At 45.2% G+C, this 21,256-nt stretch overlaps 1 protein-coding gene across 3 annotated transcripts in view; it reads right to left on the bottom strand.

Moving 5' to 3' along the window:
• Trio (trio Rho guanine nucleotide exchange factor) overlaps positions 1 to 21,256 on the bottom strand; it is a 302,139-nt gene that overhangs the window by 150,856 nt on the left and 130,027 nt on the right. For all 3 annotated transcript variants that reach the window (XM_031360502.1, XM_031360501.1, XM_031360503.1), the window contains exons 7-9: positions 20,883 to 21,074; positions 13,281 to 13,412; positions 6,982 to 7,212 (exon numbers count right to left, since the gene is read on the bottom strand). In XM_031360502.1, coding sequence (XP_031216362.1) covers positions 6,982 to 7,212; positions 13,281 to 13,412; positions 20,883 to 21,074 — 555 coding nt within the window. The remainder of the gene's footprint in view (positions 1 to 6,981; positions 7,213 to 13,280; positions 13,413 to 20,882; positions 21,075 to 21,256) is intronic.

Consider the following 21,256-nt stretch of genomic DNA (forward strand, 5'->3'; position numbering starts at 1 on the left):
GAAAAAAAAAAAAAAAAAAGAAATAGGGTAAATCCAGCCAGACAGTGGTGTGGGAACCTCTACTAAAAGTCAAAAGTCAGGGTGAACTGTTGGTCCACAGTGGCTGATTCTAGAGTGATCAACTAGACAGGCTGCACAATAAAGGCAACCTGCTCTCTATCACTACTCCACACCTGAGCATTCGCTCTGCACCATTCTAGTCCAGACAGAGGATGGTGAACCTTAGCAAACCTCCAAGACCCTGTAGAAATCATTTTGGAATTGTGAGTAGCCATGAGCTGAAGTGGGCTTAGGGAATGGAAGCAAGCCTGGCAGTGGGTGCTCAGGCCAAGGCTATACACGCCTACCATCCTCATGCCTGGTTTATTTCGGATCTTCACCTGTCTGTGTCAGCGCTGACAGTCACCTGCTCATCATCCCTGCTCCCTGGATCCATCTGTCTGCTGCCAGAGTGGTCTAACTCATCTACCCATTCTGCTGACTCTGCCCTGAAAGGTACCACATTTCCATGTCTTCAATACCCGTCCCTCTGCACACTGATGTGATCTGACTGTGTCCTGGGAGTAAGTTCCCTATTTTTTCTCAGCTTCAGTTTCCCTCCCAGTCAGCAGTGATGAGCATATGCAGTTGAGGATTTAAATGTGTCCGCACGAACCACTGCAGCCACCACAAGGCAGCTGCGCAGCACACCTGGACCTCTGGCATGCTGGCATCTTACTTTAAGCTCTTGGATGGCACAGGCTATAAGTATTCCATTCTGTCTGAACGACTGCTCAGCACAAACTATTTGTTGTGGTTGGGATTATAAATGCAGCAAGGGAACCTTCAGGCAGACTGCACTCTCCAGTGGCTGCCCAGTAGATCTGGGTCTGCTGAGGAGACCTTAGTAAGCGCATCTCATTCCCCTCTGAAAAGTAATGTCTCAACCTCCAACTATTTAATGACTGTCTCTGTGAGCATGACCAACTCCACACAGAACTGGGGAGTTCACTAGGGAACCTCAAAGCTTCAGGATGGCAGTTTAAGATAGATGTTCACTGACAAGTGTAGACTTTGGGTGTGGCACATTTTAATGTGTGATTTTTTAATTTGTAAGTTCTTTAAAGTTTTAATAAACAAAAAAAAGTATTTTAAACTTGAAAAGGATTTAAAAGTACAAAACTAACATCTAAGCTCCAAGCTATCACCTACCTGTAAGACTGAAGGGATAGAGGCGGGGAAGACTTTCAAGAAACAAAAACAAGCAAAAAAAAAAAAAACAACTCACAACTTTTTGTAGTATATTCTTTACATTTCTTAACTTAAAAACAACAAAAACCAAAACCAAACCAACCAACCAAACGAACAGAAATCAGGCTATCGTGAAGTCAAAAGCTCGGCAATTCCTCTCCACTAACAGAGACTTGAAGCAGGCATGGCTGCACAGTGTTGGAGATAAACATTTGCTGGATAGCTAGAAGGAGCAAATCACCTCATTTGAATTTGTTTTTTTAACTCTGAGAAAAGTACTTCAGGAAGTATAGCTTGGAAATAAAATCTGTCGTATGTGGCGCATGCAGGGTGATAGCAGCCACGTTTTCTTTAGCAATGGTTCTTTCCAACAGAAACGTAAAAATACTGCTGACAGTGCATTTCTAACAAACACAAAAGCAACTGAAGTGATGCGCAGGTACCCAGCACTTTATTAAGATAAGAGCAGATGGTTATGGAATCCTGCTGAAGTTTCAAAACCTCCCACAAGGCTTTTCTTTAGAAAGTCAGGGTAAATTTTCCTTCTTGACAAAGAGATGGTGGATTAATATATTTGTGAAAGTTACAGCATCTTAAAGACATATGCTCAAACCCTTCATTTAAATATAAGAGGATTTGCAAGTCATGGGATTTTATCATCCCAGTCCAGCCACCATCTCTGATCACAGCTGTAGCCAATGATTGTCAATTCTGTGCCACACGAAGATCCCAGCCCCACAAACAGGGTGGGCATGGGTCTGCCCTCCCTCTCAAGCTGAAGACCAAGTCAAAGGTTAATCATTTTCCTCAGCTTCATGGCTCAGAAGCAGAGCAAAAAAATCTAGGAGGCTAACACCACCTTCCTCTCTATGCAGAAGGCAGAGTGCCAGCATCTTTCCTGTTCCTCAGTGCCCCCTAGTGGACAAATCCAAGACCAAGGCACTGAAAAAGACAACGCAGCACTTGAGTGCTTCAGCTACATGTGCAGAAAACTGCTGATGGTTTGATCTGACTTCTTGACAAGCCCGACCATGATGATCGCAAGTGTGCTTACATGGGCTAATAGTCATCTTGCCATCTGAGCACTGCCGAGGCAGGCCTGCATACCGGTGTGCGCACAGGAAGCCTCTGGTTCTTCCAAGGAACAGGGGCAGGGCAATCATCACTCCCAATTAGCAGAGGCAGTAAGTCTTGGTTACTCTGCGGAGGGCCAATGTGTAGGGCAGGGAGGCAGCCTCCCAGTGTTTTCTTAAGCTTCTGTTGCAGGAAGGAGAAAAGCATTCCAGCATCGGAACACCTCAGACTACTGGGGAGAAGTGGTTCTGAAAGCAGAGACTCAAACTGGGTGAAGGCCAGTTAGCAAGTGCTCGGGACAAGCCCAACACATGCTCCTGTGCAGGGGACAGGGTTCTGGCTGGCTTAAAAACCATACCCAATCTGTAAAACAGTTTTCTGTAAGAGGGTCCTACTACCTAATTAATCTGCCAGATTTTGGGGGACTCATATCTCTGTGATTATTAGTATAAGAACTTGTGACAGAGTCTGATCCTCGCAGAGCCCCTCAGTGTGTACCTGGAAACACTCGTGCATTTGATTATTGAAGGTGCCCAGGCAAGTCCACAGATCACAAATCTGAAGAAGCCAGGAGCTCTCAATCTATACCTACTCCCTGGGGCGCAGTACGCATAGACTTTCACTACTGTCCCTTTTAAGCTAAAATCAAGGCTCCAGGAAGTCAACTCAAGAGAAGCACTTAGAATGCAGGGTTTGACCTAGTATATGGTCCTAGGCATCAGCACTTTAGGTGACAAGGTGGAGAGTCCGGCTGGAAGCTGTGGCAACATCTTTTATAAACTTCATTTCCATCTCTAAAAATGCTGCTTGTACAAACTAGACAAGAAATCTGACATTGCTCAAGGAAGAGTATACCAAACCACAGTACTTAATGTAACACAAAGAACATCCAGATAAAACACAAAAAGATGTGTCCACTTCACAGTGTGTGTGTGTGTGTGTGTGTGTGTGTGTGTGTGTGTGTGTGTGTGGTTGAGTACAGTGCCCAGGGCCTTAGCAGCTATTTTTTTTTTAAGATATTTTCTTTATTTACATGTAAATTTCTCCATTCCCAGTTTCCCCTCCAAAAAACAGAGAAACAAACAAAAACAACAAAAACAAACCCCTGTTGCCTCCCCCTTCCCCATGCCTGCCACCCCACCCTCTCCCACTTATTGGCCCTGGCATTCCCCTACACTGGGGCACAGAACTTTCACAGGGTCGAGCTCCTCTCCTCCTATTGATGATCAAATTGCAATCCTCTACTATACACATACTGCCAGAACAATCAGACCCCTCCATGTGCGGTCCTTGGTTGGTGGTTGAGACCCTGGGAGCTCTGAGGGTACTAGTTAGTTCATATTGTTGTTCGTCCTAAGGTCTCAGCAGCTATTTAAAAGACATACTACATAGTTAGTGTATAATGGTCTGTTTCTTCTTTGAAAAAGTTTTTTACAATGCAGTCCAAATTATCCTAGGACTCACTGTGTACCTGCAGGTTTGCCTTCAACTGGGGATGATGATCCCCTGCCTCAGCAGGCCAAGCCAATAGTGTTTTCTGTCCTATTAATAGAACCTTCTTCGAGGTCACATATTACCAACATTATAAAGGCAGTATGTAAGTTTGCCCTAATGGTGGATAGCCTTGTGGTCTCAGGAGATGCTGACTCATACAGATTACAGAAGGCTAACTAAAGTGGGACTCCATCTATACAGTTATGGGGAAGCTGTCATCCATGCATGGTGAGGACATCTGATGACATGGTTTCCTTTGGGTCACCCATGCTCTTTAAATAACACAATCAACTCACCTGTTCCCCAAGGTAGACTTTGGTGTAATCACACTTTGGGTTATCCTTGGTTCTCTCTCGACAGGGTCTGTATCTGTTTATATCTCCCCAGAAACGTACATACACATAGAAAAACACAACACACATAGTACCCGGAGGAAGACATAGAGGCGAGAAGATTCTAGAATGACCCAGATCTGCTCAGTCATTTAAGAAAAGTTTCCTCATTTTTCTTTTTTGACAGGGTTTCACTATGCTACCTAGGCTAGTCTTTGTCGACTAGGCTCTAGTGACCCTCTTGCCCCAGACTCTTGAGTGGCAGGAACCATTGGCACACACCACTGCGCTTGACTGCCTGAGAAAACATGTTTTGTAATACAGCATCTATGTGGAAGGAATGCTTCTAGGAGGCAATTTCAGAATGATGCTCACACATGAGGTTCCCAGGAGCAAACAAAGGCTTTTGAGGTCTCCCTGCCTGATGAGCATCTGATGGCGTGGCTGGCCTTGAGAAAGTAGATTGCGGGGCCATGTACCTTGTTGTGTTGGATAACTGAATCCCAACACTCTAAGAGCTGGACAAACTGGACAGGTGAGGCAGAAAAACAAGCCTGACAGCATGCTGTCTTGAATGCTGTCCATGACTGTTAATGACCCTACCTAGACAAGTGTGCAGCAGGAAGCACCATTGCCTTCACATAAAAACCAAACTCAAACCCAGGCTTAAAGGAAAACACTGACCGGAAGTCAGTTATTCCCTGTTTAATGCAAATAAGTGTTCTGTGAGGGGCGCTCAACAGGAAATAGGAAATGGAAACATAGTATGTGATTGTCAGGAAACATGGCAAAGGTTTTATTCAAGCTAACAGTGGCAAAGGTAAGAGCAGCCAACACTTGTGAGCTGGGCAAGCCTGCTCTAACAAGCCCCAATCCCCATATCCTTGTCCCCTGAATGGATCTGTGGCCTTGACCAACTTCTCCTGACCACACCCCTTACTAGCATCCCAAACTGCTTCTGTACAAAGATTATGAGAAATTAACCACTTGACCAAACTCCCCATCCACCCCCCATGGCACAGTCCCTGGGCAACAGTCTGGCCAAGGTTCTGGTAAGAATTCCCCTCTAGGAGGGTTGCTGGCAGGAAGCAGTAATCCTTCCCTGTCTACATTCAGAAAGATCTGCCTTTCTTTTTCCTGGAAAATCCTTGCTGATGCTTTTCATAACCCCAAACAAATGAACACTTATAGGATCGCTAACTGGCTTATTATATTCTTATAGACTCTTTTCATCTGTACAGATCTGTCTTCAGCAACGGCCTTCTCAAATGCTTCTCTGGGTTATTCTGCTCATTTTGTCTCCTCGGCTCACCACTCTGCTAAATAGGATGAAACTGGAGTTCAAGAGAAGCCTTGTTGGCTTTTCCATCCTTTCTATTAGCACATTTGTTTGGATTAATCTTTTTGGTTTTGAGCTTTGCCATCGCAAGTCAAACCTACATAGAAGTTTCCTGTTTTCATTAACAGGTCCAAAGCATTACAAGTCAACAGCAAGTATTCCCCTTAGTGGCGATACCTGTCTCTGTGCGATGTTAACAGGAACATTAGTGTGTGATCAGAAGGCACTCTCTCCTGATATTCAACCTGATGGTCTGGAAATGCTGGCTTAAACAGGTGAACTCAGAATTACTGCTATTTCCCATGTAATATGTGCTGTTTTCAGTTTCAGGTACTTGATGCCAGATCAGGTAACTGACCTGAGACTCTTCTGAAGGCCTCCGTCTGGGTGCCTCTCCCTAGCCTGTACCTCCAGTAACAACCTCCACAAACCAAGGGTCCCCAACAGCCAGGGAAAGAGACCACCGTGCTGCTGCCTCCTTGGGGGAGAACAGGGGCCCTGTCAGAAAGTACCGTGGTTCACAAGTGTGTCACCAAATGAGATCCAAGGGAGAGGACATGTCCTTAATCCGTCCTGTTGAATGGCTCAGTGGAAGAATTGGCGCATTCCCCAGTGCTGGCTGGCTCCACCCCCACACCCTCTTCTCCACTCTCCCCCTGGTAAAAGGAATACTAACACCAGAATGACCACTGCGACGTTATATACATGATCCTCAGAGATCGCAAAAAACGCAATCAGGAAAGGAGTCTAGGAAGTGTAATATCCAGATGACACAACTGTCACAAGTATTATGACGCCACCAGATTTACACTGACTGATGTCCACAGGGATGATCTTCTATCAGAACGGTTTGCTGTAGGGCTCTCCAAACTCTTAAGCAGAAATCCCACTTAACTCTCGGGTTTCCTGGAGATGGAAATCTGAAGCCACTGAACCTGCCTGAATCTGGCACAGGGACTCACACAAAAGAGGAGACTGGACTGACCCCCAAAACAACCACTGTGGCTTCAGGCCAACCTTCGAGATGCTTGAATAGCAGATACACAGGCATTTTCATCCCCAGGACTCACACACTGTTGCCCCGATTCCCATCATTTTTAGGGAAAGGACATGAGCTCATTATTGCCATAGCTACATCAGCTTCTCTATGCTCCCCAGCTTTAGGTCTGAGTCCTCTTCAGCAGCAGACACAGCAGGCTGACGAGCACCAAAGTGACAAAGGAAGTGCTGACTATGAGTAAATGGACAGCCATAAAGTCCACCTGACACATTAATAAGCCCTTATTATATACCATTGGTGGCACTATCTATCTTAGAGGAACAAGCCATCTTAAAAAAAAAAAAAAGAAATCAGCACTATTCACACAGATCAATAAAAGTGAGAGAAGAATGCTCACCCCAGGTGTCAGCAGACACCTGCAAGTGGGAGAACCATGCTGACAGCATCAGGTCACAGTCAGAACCAGAGCCCCCACCCTCCCTGGGCGTGAAGGAGAGGAGAGGTGCACCCACCTGTTGAACATCCTGCTGGAAGACACAGAGCTGCAGCCTCTGGTGGAGCCGCACCTTGCGGTGCTGCCAGATGTTCTCAAGCTGGCGCTGGTGGTGCAGTACCTCGTGGATGACATCCAAGACATGGTGCACTGCCTTGGAGTAGTTGGCGGAGGCCGTGAGGGAGTCGGAGCTGCCGGGGGTCAGGGGGCGTTGGAGCTTATCAAGGAGGGACTTCCCATCCTGGCTCACCTGCTCACAACACACACAGAGAGATCATTCACTTTGCCCAGGCTGCGTGCAGACCCTGTGATCAGGTACACTCTGCTACCACATGCAACCACATCAGGTCACATTTAATAAATAAAATGTAAAACCATCCACCGATTATCCAATGACATCATAGAAGCAAACATAAAACACCGGGTGAAAATAAACTTCCAACAGGGTAAAGCAGGAGACACAGCCGTCTATCTGCCCACGTAACACAAACCAGCAAGCTGACTCACTTCGCTAGGGTCAACTGTGAACTGAAGCTTACTGTACAAATTTTCTCTTGAGTTACTGTGAGCAAATACAGTAGGTCATCAGGATTTTGATGCTGGATCTTAGACCCCAGTCAGAACGAGTAACTAAGTAACCAGGTAAAAAGCAAACTTTTTCACGGACACAAAGGACCACTTTATTTAAAAAAATTAAAACAAAACCAAAAACATCACTCTGTTTGGTATATTGGCTTTAAAGAAGTGATTCTGATTGGGAAGCCGCCACAGTGTTATACTGCGGCAGCTAATTATCAAAGTGCAATTCAAAGAAAGCATTTAGACTATCCACAGAAGAAAGGGAGGAGTGGAAAATAAGCAATATGCATTGCTCCCATATTCTTCAGGTTATGAATAACTATGCCACAGGTAGCAGAAAGAAAAGTCACCTGATGAGACAACATACAAGAACATGGATGCACAGTGCTGCACTAGGGAGCTCTGGACCTGCTCTAGGCTAACCCTCTCAGGAGGCTGCTGAGCAACAATGTAACACAATAGTTTTCCATGCCTGCACTGAGGCCTTTGGGGGAAATGACTATTCTTATGAAGGTTTGGGGGCCTAAAACTCATCTGATGCATCCTTATAACAAAACTTAAATGACAGTGACCAGGTAGGAAAGAACCCTGTTAACCAGAGATAGTGCCAGCTGAAAGAAAATGTGCCCAGACCAACCCAGAGAGATCTTCTGCCCTTCATGCTGATGTATGCCTCTCTGCAGTGACTTGCAGGGGAAACTGGGGTTTCCTATGATAGACTGGGATGTGGGCCTTCAGCTAAGAAGGGCATCCATCAGCAGATAGAGAGAAACTGTCCTCTCCTGTCTTGTTCACTTGTAGAACCATTGGTCTTTCCAGCAACACCAAGAGCATGCATACAGAACAAAAAGTACAACCTGAGAGCAACTCACTCCTCAGATCACATCTCTCTGTCGATTCCATCTCAGTATGGATATCTCTGATGGCACGCACCTCCAGGGCCATCTTTACTGGCTGTATTCACAACAGGTTTACATGTGTGGCCAGTCTGAATGTCTGTGTAGATGCACACCCTGGGGTGTTTATACACTGGAATATTCTTGGTCATCAAGGACCTTTCTATTGTGTCGAACATACTATAACATATACATTGCTTATGAACATTTAAACTTTATCTTTCCACATTTACATGTGGAAGATAAAGTTACCTACACAATTTATTTCAAGACTGAGTCAGTAGCATGGCTCCTGCTATACCCTAGGGTGCTTCATCTCTTGGGACTCAACAGTTGTTTCAAATTACTCACTTCTCACTGAACTTGCCCTGGAAAGAACTCCTAAGCTCCAGCTTGTTAGTACAATATAGTGCACGGTTTGAATGCAGCAGGAGTATCTGCAGCAAAAACCATGGGGCAGAACCCTCTCTCCCTCTGAAAAGGTCAGCACTGAGTTCCACCCAGGGCAATTCTACACTCCTTTACAAGAACAATTTCACTTCAGTTAGCTGGCATGGATTTGGTATTTACTTACAAAGTGTTAATTACTTAAGTGCAATAAACAATATCACATCACATAGATTTCGGTAACTTTGAGCAAAATGTCCATGCCTTTTGGAAACAGAGTAACACATGAAAAAAATATATACTACAAATTTTATAAAGACCACAGCTGTGCCCTACAGAAAGATTTTAAGTGGTGCACAACAATCAGAAGAAAATTAATGATGGAAGGTGGTCCCATGTTCAGCAGCAACACAGACAAATGAAACAGAAACAAGAATATTTTAAACATTAAAAGAAGTCGTTCGTGTCAAGCTGACGGTATTTGGTGGTTGGTATAGTTTGATTGTCCCTAATTACAGAAGCAAGTGATGCTTAAGCTGTTTCTAGGTGCCAGGCACCCAGGGCACCAGCCTGCCCCACCAGGCAAGGCAGCGGCCAGGACAAAGTCAGACTTCATTGTCAAAGAATAGGATTTTTCATAACTGTTTAAAGATCACACCAGCTCAGTTTCCAGTCTGCTCTTTGCTTCCCTTGGAATATGGGGCTTGGGACTTGACAGGCAATCAAATCACATTTCATAAGCATTCTATTAATATCGGCATGAACTAATATGTTCTAATACATAAGTTGGGGTAATGCATGTACTGACAAAAGCAAACGATAACTAAAGGTAATTTAAACTTACTCTATCAAAAGCGTGTTTGTTCCTAATGTTTAGGAGGAAATTTGTACAAACTCTCCACTGGTATGCTTCCTGAGTAGATCCTAAAGACCAGGACAGCACACTCTGTTGTGTGGATCCCCGTGAGCTGCCTGAAAACCCACCCCAGACCTCCTGAGGCTGGCGTAGCCTAGTTCCAGCACTTGGTTCTCTCCATTTCTCAGGAAGTCAGATTTCGAGCTGGGAGCCCTGCAGGGAGATGCTTCCCTTGCCCAAAGAAGGCTTACTGGGGCTTCACTGCTCAAGGCTTTAAGACCAACAGTGACCCAAAGAGAAGCAAACACTACCCTGAGAAGGGTCAGGGAGTCCGAAGGGAGGATGCTGATCTATAAGTGTTAGAATATGATGGTCCAGAGACATAAGGGAGCAAAGTACACAAAAGCACTCAACCTGGTCCCAAACCAGGGGTTTCATAGCTATGGGTTTCATAGCTCTGTGAGGTCAGAGCACTGTCTGCACAGACTCAGGGCAACGGGCATCTTCTTTAATTCTTTCAAAAATCTGGCATGAGGTCAGGGTGCCTGGGCATCACTTAACTGACTTCTCCAACTCACAGTGACAAAACCAGGTAACATGGGCACAGGCTGACTAAGGCAGTCAGCAGATGCTTGAGTGCTTGGGAAAAAGGCAAAAGGTTTCCCACAGTAAGCTAGAAACTAAACATAGGTTTTGTTCCTTAAAGAAAAAAATGTGTAGACCAAGCGAAGGAGGCAGTGAGGCAGAGAAAGAAGCACAGATGAAAGAAGCACTGTGTATGGACTGACTACTCCTATAGGACCCTGTAACTGCAGACGCAGGGAGAATTTTATATGTATATACGTAGGGAGGCATGTGGAGGGGTTGGTGGATGGGTGGGTGGATAAGGGTATGAGTAGATGAGTGCAGAGGATGTGTGTGTGTGTGTGTGTGTGTGTGTGTGTGTGCACATGCGTGTGTGCACGCGCACGCATAAAAATGGAAGAGTGAGTGGTGTCCAGACAGACACATGTACCTTCATATACATGTCCATTATACTCTCAACTCTGCTTACAGAGCATAGAAGCATTGACACCTCATAAGCAAACAAGTGTTCTGGCCTTACTTTCTAAACAGTATACAACAATGCAAGGATCCATTTTACTAGCGGGGACAGCTGACAGTGGGAGCAAGCAGGGAAGGTACAAGAGGACCCTGGAGCACCTTGTTATGCTAGAAAGTAACAGAATGTTCAAAAGACACTTGCTATGGGTCACTGCCCAAATCTGGACAAGGCAGGCATCAAAACAGAGTACCAGGTACAACCCATAAAGTACAAGTTTTTGTAGGAGAAAGGAGGAGGCTGCTTCTTCCTCAAGATGGAAAGCCATCAACAAACAGAAAGAACAATGGAAAGAGATGGGTAACTGACCAGGCAAACATTACAAAAGTCCTCTGTGGATGCTAGGACATGGAACATAGTGTGAGGAGGACAGAGAGGAGAAGTCCTCTGTGGATGCTGGCACGTGAGACATAGTGTGAGGACAGATTGGTATGCTCTGTCAGTGTCACCCTGTGGTATCACAGGGTAACTATGTGGGCTCTCTGCTGTGACATCATGACAGAAACCTTCCAGGGTGGTATATGCTGAATAGTTGGTGATGGATGATTGCCTGGGCTTGGGATAGAGTCCGAATAAGGTTGAAAGTTCTGTACTCTTTAAGACTATCTAAGTAAGATACTAAATGCAGGAAAAGAGATAGCCCCAGACATATTAATGCAATATTAGACAGCATCTAGAGACCAGAAAAATCAAGTAGAAGGCTCTGAATGAGTCCGTGATAGGCTGTCTGTACAGAGAGGGGGCCAGTGGACAGAGCAAAATTGTGGTACATGCTCCTCAAAGGCAAGTCTACGCCTGGGAATGGGGAATGTAGGAGCAAAGGGCCATTCTACCACATCTCAATTGGAGGCTCTTCCTTCCCATCAAATTATTTTGAGCCAGTTTACACTGGAACAAAACTATGTCATAGGTAAAGGTATACTGAGTCAAGACGTCCATATTCATAGAATGTGGGGAAATAGAGATACAGCTAGGAGTATCAAGGAAAGTTGGCACAGGCAATTGAAAGTAATTCCGATGCATCCTGTGCATTTTCTCAGCTGGTCCCCTGGCAGAGCAGAGCCAGCTGTGTTGAGAACAAAGGCTGTCTGATGCCTCCTTGGCCTGGTTAGGACAAGGTGTGTGATTGCCTGGTGCAGGCTCAGCACTGTAATCAGAGAAAAATGCTAGAGAAAGAGTCATGTCAGAGTAGGTAACTAACGGCTTCATCGTATCAGGGCCCTTAACTTTCTTCACTGCAGGTCAGGACTAGATGCTGCACAGAAAAGGCACCCTAGGAAAGGAACTGATGGCTTTTAGAAGTCATAATCCTCACGAGTCAATGTGACTTCAAAATGAAAGATTCATCCAGTTTTCAGTTGGACTATACAAAGGACTATCACTCATGTAAGCAGACCCTCAAGAGCTAGACAACTAACTAGCTATGCATGCCCAAATAAGAAATACGGAACTGAGCCAGGCAGTGGTGGTGCATGCCTTTAATCCCAGCACTCGGGAGGCAGAAGCTGGTGGATTTCTGAGTTCGAGGCCAGCCTGGTCTACAGAATGTGTTCCAGGACAGCCAGGGCTACACAGAGAAACTTTGTCTTGAAAACCAAAAAAAAAAAAAAAAAAAAAAAAAAAAAAAAAAAAAAAAGGAATACAGAACTGACTTTTTTTAATCCCATAAAAACAGAATACAGTGTTCAAAAAAAGGGAGGCTCTTGTTGAGCAAAAGGTTGACTCTAACAGAAAGGAGACTGGGCAACCCCTGAATCAAGGACTGCAGTTCTCTGACCATGGACAGCAGGCAGGAGACCTGGGCCCAAGGACATGACAGTGCCAGATGTCAGTGAGTTATGACCAGACCGAAACACGACTCTGGCAGGAGAAAATGGCTCAGACCAAGGACTGACTTAAACCCAGTGAGCATTTATCTCCATGCCCAGCCTCTATGGGGAGCTTTGAGACGTTTCTCGCTGAGGCATCTCAATAGTTGTATGTCTAAAACAGCAAGCCCTGCACACTTAGAAAAACAGTGAACGTTTTATAATGCAGAGTGTAAGGGCGAAGCATGGCTATCTTCCTCTCTCAGAAGTTTCACTGATGAAGAGAAGGTTGAATTGGACTAAACTCTAATGCAATGCAATGCAGATTCCTGAAAATGAGGACAAGGAGGCTGCGATTTTGATTTTCTGACAATAAGAATACAAGCAGCCCCATTTCTGAAAGTCTCGAGCCATGCACAGACTGCTTTCTGGCCACTATCCGACCGAGAATCGGGGGTGGGGAGGCAGAAGCTTTACTTTTCCTCTTATATGCTTACAGGAAAGATCGAGCATCCCCACCCTCACCCCCTGCCTAACAGGAATCCAAATGCTGGGCGACTAAAGGACAGCTTAACAGCTTAACAGGACACAGAGCTTCTCCTGAGCTTCCCAAAGAATCAAGTGTTGCAGCTTTAGGGCTTTGATTTAAAACCATCAATGCCTTGCGCTCTCAGAGAAACACACTCTTACCTCAGAGTAAGCGAGGGTGATGTGCTCATAGATCCCTTGGTGATGATGAATGGCATCTTCCAGGTCCTGCAGTTCTGAGGGAAGGTCTACTTCACCACAGGCCTTACACCACGAGTCCACATTGCTCATGTACTGGGAGGTTAAAAAAAAAAAGAAAAGAAGAAGAAAGAAAGAAAAGATTATTTCTATGGATCATAAGCCTTTCTGATGAAAGGGGGACACTTTACATCAGGGTGTTGATGGGTAGTGTAGCTGACGGAGAGTGTAAGCAAATAGCAACATGGCTGGATATCACTGCCAACAGCTGCTCTGATTCCCCACTGGGCTGTGGTTCATGGACTCCATCCCCAGAGGTCAGATGGGGGATAGGAGGGTGGGTGCTGCTGGAGGTGGCAGCTGCCGTTAATGGAACCCACTCAGGGCCCCATATCAACACTAGCCTGATGACCGTTCCATCCTGAAACCTGCCTGTCGGTTTCTTTTCCTGGCCCACACTGAAATCCCGTCTTCTACCTGCCTTGTATCCCAGCAATGGTGAGAGCATCAAGCCCACTCTTCCCCATGCCCAGTAGGACTGAGCAGCAGGGTGGGCTTCAGGGGGCGGGGCAGTCTGCAGCTTCACTTTTCCTCTAATGTGCTTAAAGGAAAGTCCGAGAATCTGAAACCACTCAGCTGAGGTTCAGAAGGGCAGGCAGCTTACTCCGGGCTTTCAAGAGAAACTACGGGAGCAGGAGGAACATGGAGAGGCAGCCTAGGATGCTCTGCTATGGGCTGCAGACTGTTGACTGTGGTTCTCTTCTCAGTTCACTTTCCCTTGCTGGCATCCATATCTTCAGTGCTCATCAATAGTGGTAAATCACTGCCGAATTTCCTAGGGAGATGTTGTCAGAACCCTTCACAGTTGAGTGTCAAAAGTAAGCACAGAAGGCCCAATTAAGGGAGGATAATTCAATTAAGCCAATTAGATGGCACATGGTGAGGGCTTTACTGTCTTTCAGGCTGGGTTCCTCACAGGTCTGTGCTCAGCGGGAAGGCAGGAGAGGACAGGCAGGGTGACTACCCAATTGCTCATGAAAACCCTATAGTATTACTGTTGAGATTACTCACAAAAGAAGTCCAGTACAAAGCTCAGGGTCTAAAATCAGGTCACATGGCAGTGTCACCAGAAGCCTGCAGTTTCTGCTGGCTTTGAGTATCCCTTAACCCCCACAAGAACCAGGAGTTATTTCATCACCACCTTTACACTGTCTTCCTAATGCTCTCAAGACAACAGGAATCATAGTAAGTTCACCCTAACCTCTCCTCCCACCGCACACACAGACACACATAACCGTTCCTGCATACTGTGTTTCCTGATTGCAGGGTAGATGGATGCTGATGAACAGTCTTCCCTGTTGCTTCCTTCCCTCTCCTTCCATTCTTGCACTCAGTACCAACTACTAAGTCATTGTAAACCCTCTTTACATGAGTGGGCTGGAGTCAGCCACCCTTATAAATAAGTCATCAGGCCCCGGTTAGCAATTAATTAGCTCCTAGACAACAGCCACTGCCAAACACCCCAAACACAGGCTTACAGTGTATTCCTAAGAAGATCAAAGATGCTTCTTATGGCACATGCATTAGACAGACACAATTTAATGGGAGACAGTATCAGACCCAGCACAGATTCCTGAAATAACAAAATACTTAAGTTGTTTTTCAAGAAAAACTTCCAAGATCGATTCAAAGATGCTTTGAGATGGGCTTTTCAAGAACAGACATGCAGAGGGAGCTAGCTCGACTTGACCTTCTCATGGCACTAGGTCAAAATCCTCCTGGCAACTCCTTCAGGGAAGAGACATGACACCTACTGGCGAAGAGGCGCTATGGCATCTACCACCCTACACCTGGCAAAGAAATCTAAAAGCTCCCATCCAATCAACAGCAGCATCTCCCGGACTCCCAGGAGCCTGCTGGCTGACTATGTGGTTAAAAATAAAAAACAAAAACCAAAACAAACAAAAACTTCTTTCTTTATGCAGAAATAGATGCCATGTCTCAGTTTCTGTGGACCTCACATAGAGGCTATATAATGAGTAGCAGGGTGCCTCAAGACTCACAGGACAAGGCCCGGATCTCCAGCAAAGGCAAGGCAGAAAGTAGGACCAGGCAATGAGAAAGAGTGAGCTAAGCAGCCACCCTAGCACAGGGAAAGGGAAAGAGAAAGGTAGAGTTTCTAACACTGAATAAAACTCGTTTTTAAGATTTTTTTTTTCTAAAATTTATTTTTTTATGTGCACTGGTGTTTTATCTGCATGCATATATCTATATCTATATCTAGATAGATAGATAGATAGATAGATAGATAGATAGATAGATATAGATAGTACTGTTTATATGTATATATCTCCATTTCCTAAAACTGGAGTTACAGACAGTTAGAAGCTGCCATGTGGGTGCTGGGAATCAAACTCTAGTTCCCTGGAAGAGCAGCTCCTAGCTGCTGAGCCATGTCTCCAGCACAAGATGTCACCCCCTGCCCCCCACTCTCCCTCTCTCCCTCTGGTGTTGCTGAACAAAAGATGAAAAGGGATTTAAGTTCAGTACTTCACAAACCTGAGCCTGACTGGTGAGGGAGGAGAAACTGACATAGGCTCTGACTGAGTGAACGTAGCACACTGATCTGCTCTGAGCTTGCACTTCAGGAGCCCTGGTCCTCCAGGCAGTTTATTTCTAACCACTCCTCCCTCAATGTTCCTTCTCCACCACCTCCGGAGGCCAAGTGGTTGAGAATGGGATGAACATACTCGAGCATCTCATTTTGTTTTCATTCCTCGAGCACCTCATTTTGTTTTCATTCCTTGATAATAACTGAAGTCTATCACACTTTTCTCCTCTGCCCAGGAAAATCACAGGGCATGTGAGAGCTTCCACACATGTGCCATGAATCTAGCTCTGAGGCTCTGATATAGAAACCTGGAGAAGGAAGTTCAACAAGCTTGATAGGAACCAAAAAATGCTGATGGTCCCTGAGTGCAGCCAGCCTGCTTCTTAATATACTGCTGTTTCTATAAATAGCTATTACCCTAAATCCTTCCCATTCTATGAGAATATTGTTATCACCACAAATCAAGAATCAAGGCTAGGCTCTAAAGAAAAGCATTCACAAAGAAGATTTATAAAATAAAGTTACAATGGGAATATCCCATATTCTGTGTCTGCTTCCAAAGGAAATATTGAAGCAGTACTCTACTCTTTTTAATTATTTAACGAGAATCATGTCTAAAGTCACCCAAATGTATAGTCCACAAGAGGAAATCATGTATAAATCACTGCCCTTTGTATTTATACATTCCCTGTGTGTGTGTGTGTGTGTGTGTGTGTGTGTGTGTGGTATATGTATGTATGTGTGTGATGTGTGTGTGTGTGTATGTGTGTATGTGTGTGATGTGTGTGGTGTGTGTATGTGTGTGTGTGGGGGGGTGAGTATGTGGTGTATATGCCCCCACACATGCATACACATGTGTGTTCGGGTGTGAGACTGCAAGTGGCACAGTATGGTTGTTGGTCCTTGCTCTCCAAGGCTCCTGTTGTTCATACTTACACTCACCAGGCTGGCGAGTCTGCAGGCTGCTGAGGATCCCCACCTCCAGCTGTCTTCTTGCTGTAGGAGTTTGGGGATTACACATATACACTCAGCTTTGTATGAGCGCTGAGATCTGGGATTACAGATGTGCACTGATGCACTCGGCTCTATATGAATGCTGAGGACCTGAACTCAGATCCTCTTTCTTACATGGCAAGTACTTTACCAACTGAGCCACCTCCAGCCTCATAAGAAGCCTCATCATTTAACCATACATGTCTATCTATTGCGTATTAATGAAAAGTGTAGTCTTATGTGAATACTAAGGGCAGAGACATTTATTATTCTGATGAGAACTGACTCAGGCACAGACCTTGATTCAAGGCAGGCTGAGGAGCTTGGGCAAATCCTTCTCTACAAAGCCTCTGGACAGCTGTGTCTCTGGCCCCATTGATTCCGCGAGGCTGACTGACAGACAGAATGAAGCAAAGACCTTTCTTTTGTTCGGAGCTGTGTAAATATCTAAGAACTACACAACCACGGGTATTTTTTGACTGTAAAAGCACAGAAAGCTGTTACTATCATAGATAAAGCAAGGCGACAGTGTTCCAGTTCACTCTGCATAAGCTGGCTCAACACTAACGAACAGTGCAGCAATGGAAACACATCCTGTGGTCTAACCAACGCAGTCGATGGTCATGCAGGCAGGTGAACTATGGACACAGAGATTTAATTTTCTTTTAATTTGTGTTTATTTTTATTAGAATTTTATTACTTAATTTTATTTAACCTTAGTGGCTTCAATGGCCATACGTGGTGACAGACTGGCACATGGGACAATGAGCTGTAGACTATTCTTAACACTGAAACTTGGAGATTTTGTAAAATAGTAAGGACAAAATCGTTTTAATTTGCTATTTAAAAATTTAATTCCAAAATAGCTTGCTATAGAGTCTTGCTGGCACAAAGGGACTGCCAAGTAGATATGCCACATGACCAAGCTAAATAAAGGCAGGTCCCTAGACTATACTATAAAGTCACTAACACTGGAGGCTCACCCCCCTGTCCACAAACTGATATTCCTGCTCTACCATCAGTGGAGACTGGATGGGAGAGATGATGGGACATCTCTGGAAAACATGACATCTGCGAAACATCACTTGAAACATGACTTACGATATCACTGGGAAACACCAACACAAGCTCATGGAGTCAGAGATGGCATGCTAAGTGGCTCACTGAGGCGTGTAACCCTTCCAGAGAAGCCTGCTTCCATCATCAAGGCAGTTAATGGGCTATGAATTTGAGCACCGTGTCCCCTAATCAGATTCAAGTTCCTCATGAAAACTGTGGATGAGGTTCAAAGAGTTGACTGAGATGGAACCCTAACTCATGGTGTCGTCCACTTTCATGATCCTCGCCAGATGTACTTACTAGGAAACAGCTTACACATAAAGAGAAGTCCATCCCTTCCTATTCATTTTATTTGGTGCCATTGTCCCTGCGTTATGAGAACTCCCTGGGTGAGCTCTATTTGGCTATGGGAAGAGAGTAAGGAAGCACTTGTAGTTCCCCCACTGCTCCTCCTGCAGATGTTGGGTATGTGTCTGGGCACGGGACTCGTGCCTCACCCAGGTCCAGAGCACACATGGTGTCCGTTTTCACCAGCCCTCTCCTAAGCTCTGCTGTGCTTCCTTCTCTAACTATTTTATATGTAGAGACCTGGAGCACAATGGAGCTCTTACAGAATCCCACGAATTTCTGTTCAGTAATACTGTTCTACTTTATTTTCCTTCAAAATTCTAAATTACAGTCATTCATTTTACTCAAACACCTCAGGCTCTTTCAACTCTGCTGTGTGCTTGAAATTTCTAGTGAGATCATGGGTGAGGAGATGCCCCCATGACGTGCATGCTTCTAGATTATCCTTAAACAAGTCAGAGAAGCAACTGACCTCCTGGGTGTCTTCACAGTTCTGAATCTCTCCAGACAGACTACAGGCTGTTAGCAATTACTGCGAGCCAGTTGTTCTGCCTCCCATGTTCCTATTCTCTCTGTGTGCCTTTCTGAGGGCCCCCACCCCCCAACAGCAAGTTCATCATCTCATGACCTAGTAGCTAACAGCCACAGAGTGAGGCTATTAAAGATAACACAGGTAAGGGACACACAGTTGCCTTTCTCTAGTGATGATGTAAGATGCTCAAGTGTATCTACTGTGTACCTTAAGGGGCAGAGGTAGCCACAGGGTCATGGAGAGCATGCTAGTTCATGCTGAAAAAGAGTCCTGCTACTTTAAACAACGTTCCATGTGTGTGTGTTGTTTACTTTTGGTTGAGAGATCTGCCAGTGAGACCTGAAGACCTCATGTACAGCTTTTATAGGATGTCATTAAGATGTTTTTCCTGTTTGTATTCCACTAGCTTCTTTCCTTGCTTCACACTTTAAAGGTTTCTAGGCTGAGATCATTGCTAATTACTGTCTTGTGTAATACAAGACTGTCTTGCTGAAACCCTGGGCAAGCTGGGGCATCTGCTTGGTTTTATTGAAAACTTCTCTCATCAACAGAGACTAGTTTGAGATGAAAGAGATATTTTTCCTTCTGAGAACCATCATGCCATGATGCAAAGTCTTAGAAAAGTACTCTTCTTCCTTCAAAAGAGAGAGAGCTATCCTAGCCAATAAGCTACCATCCACCTCTGCTGCCTTCCCAGTGTCTTTTCAGACAGGTGTGCCCAAGCAGAAGTGTGAGGCGTGTTGTGGGATCTACACACCCTGTCATAAATGAGATTCTTTCACCTTTAGCCCACGAGGCCAATGTGGGGTGAGGATCTACATCACTCAGTAACAGTGTCAAGCTACCTGCCCCAAAGCCATTCCGGCATAGCCCTGGCTGGTATAGCCTTCCTCTGAATGCAGAAGACCAAAGGCTGGATCCACTCTTTCCCAGAGAGCACTCCTACCCTTACCTAAGAAAGAGAATGGTAAGAGTGCAGGTGTGGAGGGGCCTCCTGGAAATACCCTTTCTCCAACAAAGAAAGGCAAAACCTCCTACCTACCGCTGCCCTGCCCAGAGGGGACACTGTTGTTGAGAGCTGGGCTTGCAGCCAGGCTTACATCTTAGGACCATAACACACAGCTGGCTACCACGGGCCGTGGACACATCCATAAACCCCCGATGTGGAAGCTGTGAGAGGAATTCTAAGCTTTCAGTATCTCAGTGCAGATAATAAAGAGAATAGAAGGAGTGAGGGAGGAGGAGGGGAAGAAGGTGGAGGAAGGGAGTAGAGAGAAGAAGATGGAAAGAGCAGCAGCTACTGCTTACTGTAACAGGCCAAACACTTAGTGAGAAAACCTGAAGTGTCACACTCCTAAGCCATACAAAAATGACATTTTAAAATAAAAATTTCAGAGCACTTTGGATTTTCCAGAGTAAGAATGTTTAACCCACGCAGTCTTTATCAGACCCTTGAACACCAACCAATTCCCCATGTATTTCATTTAAGAGATACACAACCTGTATTTAACATATATCAGAAACTGCAGGGCACAGTCAAGTAATTGTTTTCATGCTCAAAAACAAAAAATACTACATCAAGTATTTTTTTTCTATTTCACCAAAACAAACAAACAAATCAAAACTCAAAACAACAAAACAAAAAACCAAAAAGCCTGGAAAAACAAAAGAGTTGGGCACTATAGGTACACCCGCAATCCCGCACTGGGTATGGAAGTGGGGTCTTGCCAGTTTGAAGCTGGCTATGTGATTCAGCATGCTCTAAGCCTGTCTGAACTACACAAAGAACCTTGTCTCATATGCACAATGAGTAAGCAAGCAAATAGAACAAGCACAAATATAAAGAGCTGAAAAGTGCAACTGTCTAAGCTTGCAGAGTAACGAGTGAGAGAGGTAGATCTTTCTGTGAGGCTGAGGGCCTGCAGATAAGTCCTACACGAAGCCGCAAAGAATCACTTACACAAGATGGCAGGGGCACGGGAGCCAGCTCTAGCCTTGTGGGCTGAGGGTTCTGGGCACTGACCTTCTCAGCCTTCTGGTGAAAGATGGAGGACATATCCAACAAGGTGCTGCGCTCGTCCAAGGCTGCTGCAAATGCCTTCCACTCCTGTTCCAGCTGATTTGCAATCTGCTTAATCTGCTGAGAGGCGTAGTGGCCCGACTCCACCAGGCGATTGGCCACTGACATTATGCGGTTTATATTTACATACACGTTCTGCGGGGGAGGCAAAGGAAGAGGTTCACTGAGGGATGTGGACAGGAGACTCCCCCACCTAAGAAACGCAGAGCCCTTGGTGGCTAGCCTGCTGACAGTACCCCAGGCTATGAGCAGAACCACCTGGCACCTATGTCAAGCATCTCATTCTCTGGATTCTCATCAACTCTAAGCTGAGTTCC

The sequence above is a fragment of the Mastomys coucha genome, unplaced genomic scaffold (assembly GCF_008632895.1).
Source record: "Mastomys coucha isolate ucsf_1 unplaced genomic scaffold, UCSF_Mcou_1 pScaffold8, whole genome shotgun sequence".
Taxonomy (NCBI): Eukaryota; Metazoa; Chordata; class Mammalia; order Rodentia; family Muridae; genus Mastomys; species Mastomys coucha.